This window comes from Gallus gallus, chromosome 12 (genome assembly GCF_016699485.2).
Source record: "Gallus gallus isolate bGalGal1 chromosome 12, bGalGal1.mat.broiler.GRCg7b, whole genome shotgun sequence".
Taxonomy (NCBI): domain Eukaryota; kingdom Metazoa; phylum Chordata; class Aves; order Galliformes; family Phasianidae; genus Gallus; species Gallus gallus.
In genome coordinates, this window is record NC_052543.1 from 4,592,215 (window position 1) to 4,610,037 (window position 17,823).

Genomic DNA, 17,823 nt, shown 5'->3' on the forward strand with positions numbered 1-17,823 from the left:
TCTCTCAGTGAAGATTTTGCTCACAGCTGAAAAACAAACACCCAACAGATTAGGGACAACACATTTCAGAAATGTTTTGTCGTGTAAATACTGGTAAATGTTTCTAGCTTCATAGCAGGGAGTACAGTTGGTATTGTTTTTAAGAAATTGTTTTTGGTGCCAAGTGAATAAACTTAAGTTTACCTGTCTTGAATTTAGACAATATATTTGTAATTATATTAAATTTGTATTTCATGGTATGAGGCAACATATTAAGAGCATATTAAAAAAAAAAAGAACCATTTCTGTAACTTTTTATTGAGAAAACTGCTTCATTTTGATGCTAGTGTTGACAGTCCTGAGTCACCTAATGGATTTACAGCTGTTGCTAGAATCTGACCTATGTCTTGCCAGAACACTAGGGCAGCTCACTAAATGTGTCTGTGTGAGGCCTCCTCTTCAGTCCTGGATTGTTTTCCTCTATTGTGGCCTTGAAAAGTTTTTCTGGCAAGTTTTCTATGGCCATGCAGTGCAAAGCTCAAGAAGCTTTGGGATAACTCAATATGAGGATTCAGAAGTTTTGACTCATTATTTGGCCTGCTTGTGAATGCCATTAATTTAGTTAGCTTTTATGCACCTAGAGACTTACTGCAATAATTTCTTTTCATTGTTTCCACTGTGCTTATCCTTCCTGTTTCAAATAGCTATCAAAAACTCTTGAGGGACTATCTTTTTTTTGAGATCTTAAGGTGTCTTGCAGAAACTTTTTGTACGGTATTCCTGTTATTCCTCCAGGCTGTCTTGATATGTTTGACAAGTTATGATGGAATTTGTGTCCATTTTCTCCTCAAAAGTTCAAGCACAAAACTTAAAACTGTTGTTATTTTTAGGAATGTGTTTACTGTCTTAAGTAGTTGAAAACATAGCAGTAGTGAGAAAGAAATGAGTATTTTTTTCTCTCTCTCTACTGCAAGTATGATGGGCAGAATTTCTGTTGCTTGTAGTATTTTATAATTATAGAAATGGGAAAAACTGTATGATGTTGGAGCCTGTGAAGTTAAAGTTTTAGAAGCTTTTTCTTTTTTCCTCTATCTCTGACATAGGACATTGATTTATCATAACATACATTGATGTAGATAAATTAAATGCAGGTATCAATTTTTTCTTAGCAAATCATTTCCTCTTGGAGGTCATTTTAAGAGAGCTCTGTTTTACATAAACAGACTTGATGATTTAATAAAAACTGACTTGGATTTTAGCAGCTGTGCTATTCCCAGAGAGATCACTTTTCATGTGGTTTGAGTATTAAATTACTTTTGTGCTGAAAAAGTTGCTTCATTGGCGCACGTATTTCCTTACAGTAGAAACACAGCATTTGTTTACTTTGCTAACTTTCTGTTTATTAGTGTAAGAGTATGTCACCCTGTATTATCTGGACGTCTGATGCTAATACTTTGAAATGACAAATCCAGTTTAATTATAGCCCATATGTTGTTTTTTGTTTGTTTGAATGTGCTTATGCCAGGTTTACTATAAATTCAAATTTAGTGCATGGAGCTAGGTTGCTTTCTGATACTACTGAACTTGCTGGTAACTCATTTATTGTGTTCATTCTTATGTCAGCATTCTTATTCCTGAGCACTTGTCACTCTTCAAACACAAATTAAATGACTAAGGAGCTCATTAAAAACAATGTAGTAGTACAGCTGGATGACTTAGGAGAAGCTACTAATGATCTGCATGTTTAGAGATTACATTCCACTTAGTTTTGACTTAGAGTCATGACTTAGTATTTCTGTTTCTGAAACTGAAGAACTCAGACACCCTAGCAGCCAGCAGTTCCTTACTCAGAATCGTCCTAAACAGGCTGCATGCCAGAGGAGCTTCCCACAGGCAATTGTTGAGGAATTCTGGGATGGTCACAGCATCTGGGCCAAAGTTTCTGTGTATGATCTCCCCCTCTCTATTTTTCTGGTTCTGCACAGTTGTGTTCTTGAAAGTATCTTCTTTCAAACTAACAGCACTGCACTTGGCCTGTTTAACAGTAGGTCTGAGGAGCAGTGTAAGCTTTCCTGTTGCACTTCTCTCATCTATGGTGAACTTAGTTCTGAGGGGAGTGAGTCCAGAGCTCTTTGGTTATAGATACTTGATTTTACTAACTGCTCTCTTAAACAACAAAGATCTTTGACTTACTACTTAGTATGCTAACTAAGCTGCCCCTTTACCCATTGGGAGCAAAATAAGGTTACTTTCTCATAATATTATGGTGAAAAGCATTACAATTGCATATGAAAATAGAGTGGTCTTGATCCTTCCAGGCATCTGGCTAATGCCTTGAAACATGGATGTTAAAATATTTATCTTTATTAACACTAGCAGCTTATTATTTTTTTTATTGAGGATAATGAAAATTTGCCTGTTCTTACTTCTCCTTGTACATCCTGGAATGAACCATAGGTTCTTGAGTTTTCCTCATTAATTCACAGTTTAATGTCAGAAAAGAATGTTGATACTGCCCAATTTGGATATACTTATCCTCTCTTTTCTTGTATAGCTTACAGATATTATTTCAGATTTATAGTCCGTGTTTTGAAAAGCATTCTGATTTTCCTTAAATATATTTTTCTACTTCCCTTACTGATTGTTAGCCACAGAGTACTGTTACTGACTCTACCTTTAAAGGCTTTTCCAGTTTCACTGCATTTCATGAAGGGATATGCACCAGGATCAGGGATGGCATTCCAGGCACTGTTACTGTTTGTTTTCAGTCAATACGTTTCCTTGCCCTTGTAGATGTTTTCCTTTTTTAACATCCTCGGAATAGATTAAATGCTATTGCTGTGACATTTACTAAGTGCTTGCATAAGTTATTTATGGGTGTCTCAATTTTGAAATCTACTCCCATGTTTACATAATGTTTGTTTTCATCTGCTAACTGCTTTGCATGCATTTCTACTTTACATGGTTCAGATCAGTTATGGCAGTAACCTGCATTTTTCAGAGACTTTTTTTTGGAGTTGACATGATTTTAATTTCAGCAATGCCATTGATACTTGCTCTGGCTGCATTTAGAAGACTTTTTTTTTCTTTCTCCCAGTAATAACCTACATGTTTCTCAATTTAAGTACTGCTTTGATGTGTAAGTCCTGGGGGGGAAAAAAAGGTTTTCTTTTTTCTTAACAAAAAAAAGCTAAATCATGCATGGCTTGCAGAAATGATGGAGGAAGCAGGGAGAAACACTGCAAAAACTTATAAGAATGTGGAGAGTTATTTCTGTCACTGTGCTGTAACATTGTAATTGAGTCTATTTATAACTTATTTCCTGAACTTACATATGTTAACATTTGACACTTCAATGCACAGTGCAGCCTGAGTATTAATATTGGATAGATTACATTCAGGCTTAAAGAATGCATCATTAATATGTATCTAAGTGTGTTTTTCATATACTGAGTTAAATGTAATACTTTTTTACTCTTAAGGTAGTGTAGAAAATTGCTATTTGATAAGTGATGTACAGCAATGTATCAAGTCTTTTTAGGCTGCTCCTCAAAGAAAAGTCAGCAGTGGACAGGAGCAGGAATCAGGATTGTTTTGCCCAGAATTCATAAAACTTCAGACTGTCTTTTAGCTCTGTCCATATAAATTTCAAGTTCAGTAAGAGAATTGAAGTAATACATATTTTTTCAGAATTAGTCATCATAAGGGTGTTTTTTGCTCGTGGTTGCACAGAAGGTGCATGTTCTTGAAAATAATGCCCAATCTTAGTGTTTCAGGAATACCAGATTTTGATTATAAAATCAGCCTACGCTACATTTCCTTATCTCAAGCGAAAGGATATGAACAGACGTAAGCTATGATGCTTGCTAAGAGTGCTGCATCACACGCTAAGAAGTGAGCCATGGAAATGCAACCATTGTAATCAAACTTTATTCTCTTAGAGGAGAGCAAATATGAGCAAACACAAAAATCTTAAGTGTCATTAACTTTACATATTATTTTGTGAACGGAGAAGGGTGAGGAATCAGATGTGATCTTTTGTGTATGGGGTGGGTGGAGGAGGTGCCTCTACAGACAGGATGGATGAGAATTAGAAAATGGATCTTAGAAGAGCACTGAGGTCTAATGAGTTTGGAGACTGAGCTCCTTATCTCTGTCATATACCTGAAACAATACATGATATTATGAAATATATATAATTAAGTAGACCTGCATATGACAACAGTGCCAGACAAACCTTCTTGCACATAATGATGCCACAGTAAATGGTGTTGGGAAAGGTAGAAAATATTTCTGTTCAATCTTAAATCATACCATTTACAAAAACTCAAAAAGCAGGCTGAGGTTTTCATGTGTTATCACTATTGTGGCTAGAATGTAAGAGTTAAATATATATATATAAAACTGTTTTTCAGAGTTTTGATGTGCAGGCTGGTGGGCATTTAGGGATAAGATAGGTCTTGACACCCAAATGGGTGACTCCCCAAGTCAACAGAAGAGAAAGGATTGAAAGAAAAATCTTGCTGATGTGTCATATGGTACTAAACAGAAAGGAGGCTGTTAGAAAGTTCAGTCAGGTCACAAGAAGGATGGTTCAAACTTTAATGAATACTGCTGCTGACAGAGGCTTGTTGTCTTCCCTACCCCTGGGCACCATGATGCTAGCAATCTTTAATGAGCCATTGCTCTTAGCCCTTCTGTTATATCTTCCTTGTAACTTTTAGCACGTCTGTTAAAGAGAAAACTTCTTTAATCAATTTGTTTCTGTTATGTTTTCTTCGACTAAGACAAATGTAGCGAACATACATAATTGAGGAGATGTTTCAAATTAAAAGCTCTAGTTGGAGAGTTGTTTTCCAAAAACTAATGATGTTTTTTTTTAAAAAAAAAAAATCTTGCTCACTTTTTTCTTTTGGATTTATTCTCTCATGGTCTATTGTAACTAATTTAGAGTTACAGCAGAGACTGGTTTGTTTCTGTTATTACTTTTACTTGGAGGAGGAAACTTGTGTCCCTCTTTACAAATCAGTAAGACTATCTTAGCTTATGTTGTTAGTGTATTAAAAACTGACATGGCTTACAGCAAGTTAAAATCAGTGTTTTGAGACTAAACCACTCATCCAAATATTTTCATGTGGGTGAGGACTTGTTTTGGGCTCAGGCCTCTCAGCACTGAGAGGGGGATGCATTTTCAATACTTCTGACTTCAGGACGAGTAAATCTTAGCATCTCAGAGGTTAGCAGCTGTATGTGCAGTGCCAGAATGTTTGTCTTGTGTGTGGGTGTTTGCAACTGTGTTTAAATGTTGAGAACTGGAGATTTGCAACTTCTATGTCTTGCTGATTAGAAGCAGCTTTTACTGACCAGTCCTCTGTCCTAAGTTGTCTTTTTTTTTTTTCCTAGCCAGTCCATTTGTCTTCATCATACAAAGGTTTTGCTCCCTGGGTGGCAGATGCAACCATTAGATAACTTAGGGAGTTTAAATGCAACATGGCATAAAATAAATGTTTAAACAACAACGTAAAACAACATTCCTTCCCACATTATTATGGTTTGGGATCTTGTCTTCAAGGCACAAGGGAGAAAAGACCTAAGTCCTATTACAGAGAATGTTTAGGAGCTGCTCTCTTGTATCGTGTTCTTTGCAATGGAAGTTTTGTTTGAATGATTATAATGGTTTCTCCAGGGAAAGGGAGAAAAAGGAACAAAAAGAGAACATAAAACTCACAAACTTATCTTATTCCCTCTTCTGCACCAGGAAATCAGTAATTATACTGTTAGTACTGTTGGTTTAGGAGTAGTAGAGCTGCTGGATTAAGAATCCCTTTCTAGCAGTAAGTAACACGCTTTTGCTCTTCAGAGAAGAAAACAAATAATTCTGTTATCCTCTGTTTCTTTTATTTGGTGAATTTAAGTGGTTCCTGATGTTTAAGTGAAATAGCATGTTGATTTTATATGGACCTAGCAGTGTAATATATTAGAAGAAACAAAGTGGTGTTGCAAAGAATCACAAAATTTGGCCTCAGAAGCAGCTGGTGTAGCTGACTGTTTCATGGAGTTTAACAAGCTTCCTTGTTTTCATGTTAAATAACATGAAAATGTTTTTTGAAAAAGTTTTTCAGTGATCCAAAGTGGATGCAGAATATCGTTCTAAGCAGTTGTAACTGGATTTCATTAACTATTTTCTCTCCTGTCAAAATAGAAATCTTTGTCATCTGAACAAAAGATGAAATTTCCCTTTTTAAATATTAACTCACAGTAAAATAGTTGAAGAGGAAGGAGGAAGAAACCTGTCAGTATTAAAAATAATTGATTTCTGCTTCTGGCTGGTTGTGTTTCTGCTGCATTCCAAGTAAATTCTGTGGGTCCTGGAGGATTTTTCTTCCTCCAACTTGATTCAATTTTAATTATAATCAGTAAAATGTAAAAAGATTGTCAGTAAGTAGGAAAGAAATGGCATTGCCATAATTTTCTGGCATTTATATATTGTTCAATATTTGTGTCTAGAATACATTTGAAATTAGTTATTCTAATGGCAGCTTAATGGTCTTGTCATCTTTCTGTGAAGCTCTTACAGTGTCACTAAAACCAAAACTGAACTAAAATAACTTTGAATTAAAATAGAGTTCCTGACAGGCTTTGTGTAAGACTTGCAAAAACAAACAAAACAACCAAAAACAACCACCACAAAACAAAACAAAAACAACCAAATGTATTTTTATTCTTTATTGTTCCGTTATATCAAGGATTCCATGCCTATTCACCAAAGAAAATTTGGACACTGAGATGAGGGATGTCTTAAAACAAACAAACAAACAAAACCAAAAACAATGATTGGGGGTGGGGCAGGAGCTCAAATGGTGCTGTCTGGAACATATCTATCTCAGTATTACTGACTATTTTTGTAAAATCCTTTAAAATGTTGATGTATTTAGTGCAATAAGCAAAATACGTATTCATATCACTTATGTACTGAGTGCTAATTATCAGCAGTTAGATCAGTTTTTCTTATATACATCCTAACTTGAAAAATTGGCAAGTTTGCATGAAATTTTGATTCTAAATCAAATGAATGAAAATATTAAGGAATGCAGGTTGCTGTCCAAAGCATCTTTTTGCACTGATAATTCTGATAGACATGTACTTCACATTTATCTGGTGCAGCACGATGTGCGTTTGCAATTTGGGCCACAATTCTTTTGCATACCAAAAAGTAACAGCAACATGCTTTGAAGGAACAGAAATACATCCATTTTCCTCTATACCATGGTCAAGTCAATATGCATGGTCTTGCAATACTTGTCTCATGGAAATGAGTGATCATGTGAGAGTCTGTTTGCATTCTTCTACATATTACAACTTGCTTTGTTACAGTATCATATTCAAGTGATATTTAAATGTGTAGCTTTTAACATTGGAATGATGTACAATGGAAATAAAAGTAAATTATATGTTGCAATTTCATGAGATCAAAGAGGTAGGGACTATATCTTTTCCTAGATAATTTTTAGTGCCTTCCTTTCTTCATCTGTTGTAACTTTTCTCACATGCTTCTCCAGCATTCTTCTCATTACACTCTGACAGGAGGCTGTCTACATCTCTACCCATTTTCTGTTATTAAACTTAACAAGTCAGGAGCCTCATTTTATTGGGCAACTGTTGCTTTGTTTGCAAATGCTCGTTTAGGTATGTTTCAACAGTTTAAAATTATACCTTTATTGAGTTTTACACACTTTTTTTATCTTTGCTTCAATCTATGACTGCCGAAATGCTTCCAAGATGCATTTTTGTATTTTCTTTGGAATTGGAAAAGAGTGAAGAAAACTGAATTTTGAATGATGGTAGTAAAATGACTGAAACTGATGAAATCCACTGAGTTTGGTCTAAATGCTACCCTTCTTCCCAAGCTGCATTTTATAGGTATTGTAGCATTAAAAAAATAGATCTGCTCTTTAGTAATCTGTAAGATACTGATTTTTAAGTCGGAGATCTGGTTTTAGAAGCCACTGAGCAGATGCAGGTTTTGCTTAAGTAAGCAGTAGTTTTTGGTCCTTGGTGTCTGACAGGTCAGGCCTTACTACTGGACTGCTGATGGCAGGATGAAATAAATAACTTCATTTATATGACTCAGTCGGCATTGACTTCTTGCTTGCTTTTGTAAACACTTCAAAGATTAACCATCTAATCTTTAAAATGTTATTGTATGGAGAGCCAAAACAGTATTCAGTGCAAGTGAATTTGCTTTTCTGTCAGAAGAAAGTTTAGTCCATCTGGGGAAGTGCCCTTGTTTCACTTCCAGCTTTAGGTCTTGTCTGAGGAAAACGGATACAGTTTCAGAACTTTTTCTTATAGTCAACAATTAGAATTGTGCTATTGATGTCTCTCCTTTCATATAGATAGCAAGAATACATTATCCTGCCACGATTCATCAGTAACCTCAGGTGTAACGGGGGAAAAAAATGAGGATCTTCTGCAGTTTCTGTGCACAGGATAGTGACTAATGCTAGTATGGACTGGAACCAAACATGTTGTTAAGTGCTGATGAGCTGATCAGCATAAATTTTGAACAGGAAGCAGAATAGGGATAAATAAAACTGTAAGTATGCATCAAGTGTAAAATGTGGAGCAAGCAGGAGGTGCCTTAGGTGACTGAATAATACACGTATTAACTTAAACGGATTAAGACAGATGATCTAATAATATTGTCTACTTGAAAAATTTTCTCTGTTCTCATTCTCTAAATTGATGGTGTTTTCTTTTTGCCCCCACTGCTATCTTTTCACTTGTGTTTGCTAATGCTTCCAGACAGGATATGTCTTAAATTTGTACATTATTAATCTAGCTGTTTTACCTACTTATATTGGTCTATCATTTTGCATCAGGGAAAATAATACACATGTTGCTCTGAAAGTAATTCCTATCATTTACATCTGTGGAAACTGTAACAGAACACAATGTCACTATTTGATAGGGCTGATTCTCAGCTTCAAAACACTATTTTTCAGCATAGACACCACCACTAGCTGTGCATTTGCACCAGCAATGGGCAAGAGCCTACATGCTGTCCTTATTAAAAAAAAAAAAAAAAAATCTGCACCAGCATGGGTGACCACTGTTGGTGTCACCACTGCTGAAATGCACCATGCACTGTCTCACTGTGCTCACATCTGCTGTTTGGTTGCCATAAACATTCAGCAGGTGTCAGTGAATGCTAATGAGTGCCTTTTTTTCCCACATGGAGAAATTCAAGGACACCTCTTTGCTTCATACACATTTGTGTTAGATACCATTCTGTCAGACTGCCCCTCTGCTGCCATCTGTCACAAAGCAACAAAATGTGACAATATTGGTGGGAAGGTTCAACCTCTACTTCTATCCTGCCAACATCTGCTTCTGTCATCATGGGCTGACAGAATAAAATAGGAAGCATTACTTTCAGAACAGCCCTTGTGTAAAACATGTCAAGGTTATTGCAGAAAATCTCAGAATGCATGTAATTTGGGGAATTTAATGTGGACAAAATTGAATTTAAACTGAGATCTCTTACCTTTTAAAGAACACTCGTGAAAATCCAAGGTTAAAAATTCCTGTCTAGGCCTTTTGGCCTGCCTGTTCTTCAATAAACTAATACTCCCATCTTCCATCAGTTGCAATTCAAATCAGTACAGGTTACAGCAACAGACAAAACACATCTGTGTCACCATGTTTCTATTCTAACTTAAATCAGCATTTTCTTAAGTTTTCAACATAAAACTGCACTTGGATTACTTGTTAAGGTTTTCTACTGATATGCTTTCATTTTCAGTAGTGATTATGAGAAGGTAAGGGGAAAATTGTGCATGCAGAAAGTGTTTTAATTACTTGAACATCAGCCAAAAATGATGTCATCTTTGCCTTGGGGTTTATAACCTTCCAGTGTTTTCAGAATACCCTTCTTCAGCTTGCACCTGGAATAAAGCTTTGCTCAGAACTTTGTTTTATGAGCTGGATTTTACAAGTACATTGTGTGTGAATGTCCAAGTATGGATAGCCATTAGTAAGCACATTAAGGTAATACTCAACAGAGTATTACCAGAAGATGAAGCATCTTTAGAGTCATCTTTGTGTTCATAGTAACAGTCAGACTTTTCTCTTCCAAATCATGAACAGAGTCTCTTAAAAATCATATGGTCTTCAGAAAAGTTCACTTTTCTTGTGTTCTTCTTGTTTGGATGGATCACCTTATTAGGCTGTACATTTTTAGAATGGATCACAGGATTGCTTTATTGGGCTTTTTTCCACTCTTTTACAACTCCTAAGGACTAAATGGCAGGAAAAATTGAGACCCTCATGAAACAGCAAGACTCTAGGAGGAGACTCTAGGAGCCAAGAATATATATGTATGTATCTTTAGGAAACCAAATTATGGTTCTCCTGATAAAAATTGAGTTATATCCAGCTTTGAAAAGTTTGAAAACCAGCAACTTTTGTTTATCTAATTTTACAAGCAGATGTTGAAACCAAAATTTGTTTTCAGCATGCTAAGATTGACTGTAACGTTCTACTCATTCTCCAATGCCTCTGATAGAGAGATAGCATTGTGCAAAAATATCTGGATTTGTAAATGTTTGTTATTTTTGAGAGGAAGGTTTTCAAAGCCAAGTGTGTTAAACACAGCACCCTTGTTATTTTTGAGGTATGTTGTCCATGTGTGGTTTTTTTTACAATAAATATAGTAGTATTAATCTGTAAATTCTTTTGTGGAAGCTAAACAGCACTCAGGCTCTGGATACGCTCAGTACTTAAATACTTGTTTAAAAAAAAAAAAAAAACCTAAAAATTTGTGACAGAAATAAGCCATAAGGCATGAGCCAGCATTACGTGAGTTGTTAGGCTGTTGTGATTAGGAGTTTTTGTATGCTTCTTGAGCTGTATAGTAACATTCATCCTACAAAGCAATCTTGGAGCCAGATTCTCTTTTTTGAATGCCTTTTTACTGAGCAATTCTTTGTGAAGAATGCTATTAAAAAGAATATAACACCAAAGCTGTACATCTGTTTCTCATTTCTGAAGAAGTTCTTTTATTCTCAGGCCTTCTGTTTCTTTCTCCTACCATGAGATTCTTTTTTTCTTCTTTCCCCCATTGGTAAACAGACAAGAATAAAATGACTGCTAAGAAAACGTAAATGATACACATCAACTCACATGAGTCTTTAGTAATGCTCTAATTTGCCCTTGTTGTGAAGAGGTGAGTCCACACCTATTACAGTGCCATTGTGTACGAAGTAATAATAATTGTAGCCCTGATTCTGTGAAATGAAGACTGGAACCACGGCTGTGGTGTCAACACAGGAGGAGGTTTGAATGCGGTACAGAAGAACATGGTATTAACACTTGTTGGATTCTCCTGACAGTAATTTTCACAGGCATAGCACACATAAGGTTTGCTACTGTCTAATTCTCCTCTTGATCTCTGAAAAGTGACTTGCAAGTGCGAAAAAGATGAGGGTTCTGTAATAAATCTGTATTGCTCCAGCTGGCCTTACTCAGCAGAAGAATTATTACTTCTGGTTCTTTTTGTTGGTGCTTTGCAGTTTTTTTCTGCTTGAGAAAATTTATCGTTCCATAGTGACACATCAGTGTTATGACTGGGCAGTGATACGTTTATTCCCAGAAAAAATCCTGAGGGTTTTTTTTTTTTAATATCTGCTGTCAGAGAGTCACTACTTTGTCATCAATAATAATAAAAATGGCATCTCTCAAGTATCTGTCCTTCTGTAAAGTAGTTATTCAGAATGATCGTAACTGGTACCAAGTATGCTGTTAGCAGTGAAGAGATTGTAAAGAACTAAAAAGCAAACTCATGCTAATCACGGGCCTTTGGGCTGTGCTGGACATGATTAAGGAAGAGAAACTTTCCTTTCCACCCAGCACCAAATAGGGTGGTGATTAAGTCTGGAAATGTTTTATAAAATTTCTTTTTGGCTACTTGATGTCTAGACTGGCATTATTCCTGATGACCTGCAGAGTATGCCTGTGTGGTCTTCTGGCACATGGATTTGAGATGAGTTTTATTTTACTTCATTCTTTTTTCCTTTTGAGGTATGTTCAGTGACTACTGAACAAACCAATGCCGCGTTACTTTTATCAGATGACAGGTGTCACTAAACTTGTGTAGTAAAGGCTAGACATGGGCAAGTTAATGGTATTTATTCCTTTTGTGATATTTATTGTGGAGTTTTAATCATCTGAAATTGGAAATAAAGTCCCTGAAGGTGACAAAAATGTTGTTTCAATTGCTGCCTATATTAAGACTATTTAATTGCAGTGTATGCTTTAATGATACCGCCCCTGTTCAGGTAGCACACTGAATGATGCTGCCAGGTCATTCTTTGGCTCCCTGATAGCTTTTCCTCTGAGTCATGTGACTGGAATTTTTATTTTAAAGCTCATTAACAGTTATTCTGTTCAGCAGATCATTCCCACTGTAAAAATGTTTAACAGCAAGTACATTTTTTAATAAAGTTTTTCAGGCTTCTCCAGGTGCTAATACAAGAGAAATAATCTTTGTTATCGTAGGCTTAGATTTTTAAGGTAGCATCTTTCCTTAGCCTGACTTGTTACCTTCACCCAAGTTTGCCGTCATAATGCTGTGGGAAGTCTAGAACGTGATATAGTAAAGTTTCTTTTTTGAGCGGAAAGTAAGTAAATTTTCAGATCTTTCCATAATACAAAATTTGGGTGTGTAAAATATTCCTGTATAACTTCTTTAAAAAACAAAACAAACCCCGAAGCTTCAACTCACTGGGTACAAAAATTATACCCCTTTGACCTTTGATAGTTTTGTGACCTTATTCATGTTTTCCTAACATACATTTTGAGGACACTTTGTGAGAGACTTCTTAGCCTCTTCCACAGCGATTACAATACTTGGATTGAAGGAAAAAAAAAATGCCAGTTGATTCATCCAAAACCAACCTTAAACATTTTAAATGTTGGTGTAGTCATGCAGCCTGCTTTATTTGAGCATGTGAGAATTCATTTACAGCTGTGGCAAGTAATACAGAAGGGTTATGCATGTTTATGTAATAAACCAGAGCAGTTTATATGGAGGACCCTGGCAGTCAGAAGCAATGTACTTGCTGAAGAAGCAATACCTGGGAAGTTGCACTTTAGGCTTGAGTCACAGTTCTTTGAAAATGAGGATCAAGGCATGTTTAGCTGAGTAACAATAAACTAGATTTGAAGGCTACTCAATAGACATGTTTAATGGCACATAGTATGGTCGCACTCAATTTCCTGTTCCATTCCTTTTATTGGTATATCCCAACAGTGTACGCACTTTGTAGACTTTACCTCTGAGAAGAGGCTATTATGTGCCATAATGTTTTAGAACATGACTATGGCTTCATTGCCTGTAGGCTGTGTATTGTTTTAGTATGCCATTAACTGTAACCTGGCCAACATCACTGAAAAGATGTCTCATAAGTTTTGTATTCTGGTTCCAACAAATACAAGTAATAGCAACACTATTATAATAGATAATGCTGATAGCTTCACAGATTACAAACAGGTAAGACTGTGAACGTGAAGTTTTATAAGCTGAGGTGTGTATGCAGTGTTTCACAAGGAGCCAGATGCAAGAGACCTCTGCACATCTGGTATTATAGAGTTTTGAAATGTGGAATAGTCATCAAAATGTATATACGTACCTACACTGTAATTTCACAATGTATATTATAAGATAATAGTAGGAGGACGCATATCAAATGGATACTGAAGTGTCTCAGATCTTTGCATTGCGTCATGTACAGTTTGTCTTAGTGTGTTTGTCTCAGGAATATGCAAACAAAAAAATGCAGCTCCATGAAATGCAGCTAAGCAATTCTTTCTGTTTATAATTTTTTCATTTCTGGTCACATGTATTCGTTGTTGCACAAATGCACTAAAAGCTGTAGAGAGTAAAATGAATCCTTAAAGTATAAGGAGCAGTTTCTCCAGATGTAGTACAAGAACACAAAGTGCAGTTTTGTTGTAGTATTGTTTTCAGATGCATATATCATGTTTAAGAACATGACAAACGTTTGTTATAGTTGCTTACATCTGACTTCTTTCTCTTTATACTCATTTCTGTTGATTTTATTTGTGCATTTTGAAACCTAAGTATGGAATAGGTGCTTTTGCTCCTGGGTGGACATTTTGTGTGATTGAATGAGGATCCCACTCTTTTTCACCAGTAGACTAACAATTCTGTCAGCTAAATAGGAATGGTTTTTTGAGACAAGCCTGAATTCCTGTGGGACTCGGGAAGAGCTCACTGGACCTGTTTTGCTGAAGTATGCTGTTGACTGTGCAAGTTCCCACAGTTTTAAGATTATCTGAGGCCTTTAGGAGTTGTTAAATTACAAAAGAGTGAGATTGTTGAGTGTAAGTTGTAATTTTGGTTGAGATAAATGAATACATACCGAAGCAATTTTCTGGTCCTCCATCATTCCCTCAATCTTTTTTTTCTTATTGTCTGAAGAATAAATGATTTGGGGGCCAGGAGGACAGGGATTGCCTGTCTGTTTCAAACCTTGGAAAAAGCTTAGTTGGTTAAGTGGCATGTTAGAATGAAACTGCAGTGCTTCCAGTTGTTCTTTTTCCTTCTTTTCTGGAGGAAGTGAATTCCACTCGTTGCAAGGAACTTGCCCATCCAGCGAGAGTGGGTATGTTTAAGGAAAGCGTCAGCTGTACAACTTTCTCTTCCTGCTTCTCTCTTAAAATAATAGAGATAGAATACATACTGTGATAGATTGGGTGGCTGCATTCTCTGCAGTGGTGTTCTGTATAAATGCATCCTTGGTGTTTTAGGCGGGATTGTTCTGCAAGAGCTCTACCTCTTAGTTAAGTTAAGATACATTGGAACAATCTTCTGCTATGTTTATGTAACTCAAATCCTTTCATGACATTGCAACAAAATTTTTGTTTTTTCTGTGTCGTCTGTTTTGTTATAAACTTAAAAATACCTTTAAAACAGGAAATGTTAAACATCACATTTCTTCCCTCTTCCCTCCACTTTTCCCACACTTAGAAATTGAAGTAGGAGAAATGATCATTCTTTCTTCAGTAACTTTTACCTGTGTACAGTGTGTATTAATCTTTCAAATGTTCGGAAAGCTTTTATTTTGTGATGAAAAAGAGATGATGAATCATTTATTTTAAATCCTCTTTTGTTCATCTATTTGTTTGTTTTTTGACAGGTCCTTGACCAATATGAACGTGAAGGATTTAATTTCCTAGCTAAAGTTTTTAATTCCTCGCATTCCTTCTTAGAAGACCTGACAGGTCTAACTTTATTACATCAAGAGACACAGGCTGCTGAGGTAAGAAAATATGCTTTGGATATTAAAGGAAAACCAGGTGGTTATTTTCAGCTGTGTAACCATATGAGTAAATGAATCATTGGTAGAATCAAGCATTAATGTTTGATTTACAGGATGATTTACATGAGGCATGTGTGTATTCCATACAGTGAGTTAGGAGGTGTCCTCTAACTGTTATAAAATAAGAAATGCTGATGTGAGAGATCCTTTTTTTTTCTTTTTTATTTTTTAAGGGCAGGTGATGTACAGTATGGGATGCATGTTGACAGCCAGTTAGAAATGCGTAGCACTGTTCATAGAGCATACAGGTACCAACAATAGGTAGTCGTGATAGCACAGAGTCCACTTTGAACTTACAGCCACAGCATTTACACAAGTTGCCAGGTGGTTTTTGCTGCTGGTTATGACTGCAGTTTAGACATTTTTGAAAATTGGTCACAACTTTTTAATATCAGAACTTAGAAGTGTTGTTTTTTTTAAAAAAAGAAAAATTGACTTGTAGTATGTGGTGTAAGAAAATCATTTATCATTTTAGCCCAATCTAAATTACAATAACTATGTTTTTTCATGGATTGCAGTATGAGGAAAATAATGCTGTTCATTTATTTGTTTAGTGGCAAGAATTGTAATTAAAAGATATACTGTGTCTAAGAAGTTGTGATATTGAGACTGTTCAATCGAAGAGTATCTGTCTTAAAGTTGTATTTAACAATGATTTATAATCCTTCCTCCATCTGCAAATGTCTATGCTCCTCAACATAATTTAATTGTGGTGCAATGGTATCATGTGGATGTTTCCAAAGTTGGCTTTGAGAAGTGATTATTTTGTTACTGTAGCCTGTGCAAATGCTATAGCTGTTTTTTCAGCTGCAATTGGCTCAACACTTTTACTTAATAAGGTTTGCAGGAATAATAGTGACTTGACTCTCTGTTTCATGTTTTAACCTTTTGAAATAATTGGAGCAGATGCTGGAGACATTAAACCATAAAATACTTGGTGCACTCTTAAATCAGACTAGTGATGCCTACAAAAACTTAGCATATATGAGGGGGATCCAGTAAAGCAAAACAAATACTCCTTACCAGGTGCTACCCATTAGCAATAAGAGCGATTGTAGTCTGATTGCCATCCATGACTTTTAGGATGCTTAGAAGTCGTTAGTCAGCTAATGACAGCATTAGAAAGAATTATTTCTGCCCTAGTTAGTAATAAATTGTTTTGTAGGTATTAATTTTTTAATTTTACTGCTTCATACTGCATGCATGTGTTTATAAAGTTTTAGCCACTCTTTACAAAATGTAGAGTCTGCTGCAAGTTTATTGTAACTTTGTAAAGCTCAAAGTTTAACAGAAATAGATGGAATTAGAGTACTTTCAAAAATCTTTGAGTTCAGTAGTGAGGCTTATGTAGTGATGTCATTGTTCAAAGGTGGCAAGGCAGAGTAGTTCTATATAATAAAATAGTAGTGTAATTTTGTTTTGCAGATAGAATAAAAATAAAATCCTGTTCAATAGAATGTTGATTACTCAAAATCTATGTGCAATTTATACAGCTGAGTTGGAAGACTGCCAGTTGACTTCTCTTGCTACTTTTGGACTCCTCATAGCAGAAAGTATACTCTAAAATTTAGATGATATTGATTTAAGATCAGTGCACTCTAGAACAATTTAAGATGTTCTTGATTCCTGGTATTCTAATGACTGCAACAAAGGTATTAAGAAAATGTGTTATGGGGTACCATGTATATTAAGAGTTTCCTTAGGTGCTCTTTAACCCCAAGGTGAGAGAGGTTTCAAGGGACGCGTATGGCCGGCTTTGATGATTAGAGTATTGAGTGTTTGGCTGTTCTACTGTTCTGATGAGAAATGACTTGCCTTTCTGCACTCTCATTCTTCAAAGAGATTTTGCAGTTGAAGTTTGGCTTCTAATAATTGAAGATTTCCTTTCTTTCTATTGAATAGAATTTCATCCAACATTAAGTTTACTCCAGTGATGCAAGAGTTCTTTTTGTAATTCATTACAGAGAATCACTGATTTGGACGAAATGATTTGTTGATTACATTTGGCTGATAAACTTGCATCAAACATGGAAACATACATCTCTTTTTTTTTAAAGGAACTCTCTTAAAATCTTGGTTTATTAAGAGCATTTAAAGGAGTGTTTTACTCAGGCAGCTGTCAGAAGGGTTGGAACTTTTGTCACTCTGATACTATGTTTCAGCAAATTGCATCTGAAGTTATATCATTGGCACTTCATTTGCCTAAGCAAGGCTGCTTTCATGATGTTGTGTTTGTATAAAAGCTTTAATGTGCAAATTGTTAAACTGGTCTTGAGGTGCTCAAAAGAGGTCCTGGATATGCCATGCATGTTCTGTAAGAGAGGCTGACCACATTAAGCAAAGCATTTTTGGATGATCTTAAGTTTCTATGAAAACATTACCTTCCCTACCTGCTTGGTATAGGCTGTGTTTGCTCAGATTGAATTTGCAGTAAGATATG

At 35.7% G+C, this 17,823-nt stretch overlaps 1 protein-coding gene across 6 annotated transcripts in view; it reads left to right on the forward strand.

Moving 5' to 3' along the window:
• The window catches only part of ATG7 (autophagy related 7), a 98,800-nt gene that overhangs the window by 24,209 nt on the left and 56,768 nt on the right, over window positions 1-17,823 (forward strand). For all 6 annotated transcript variants that reach the window (NM_001030592.2, NM_001396468.1, NM_001396467.1 and 3 more), the window contains one exon: window positions 15,201-15,323. In NM_001030592.2, coding sequence (NP_001025763.2) covers window positions 15,201-15,323 — 123 coding nt within the window. The remainder of the gene's footprint in view (window positions 1-15,200; window positions 15,324-17,823) is intronic.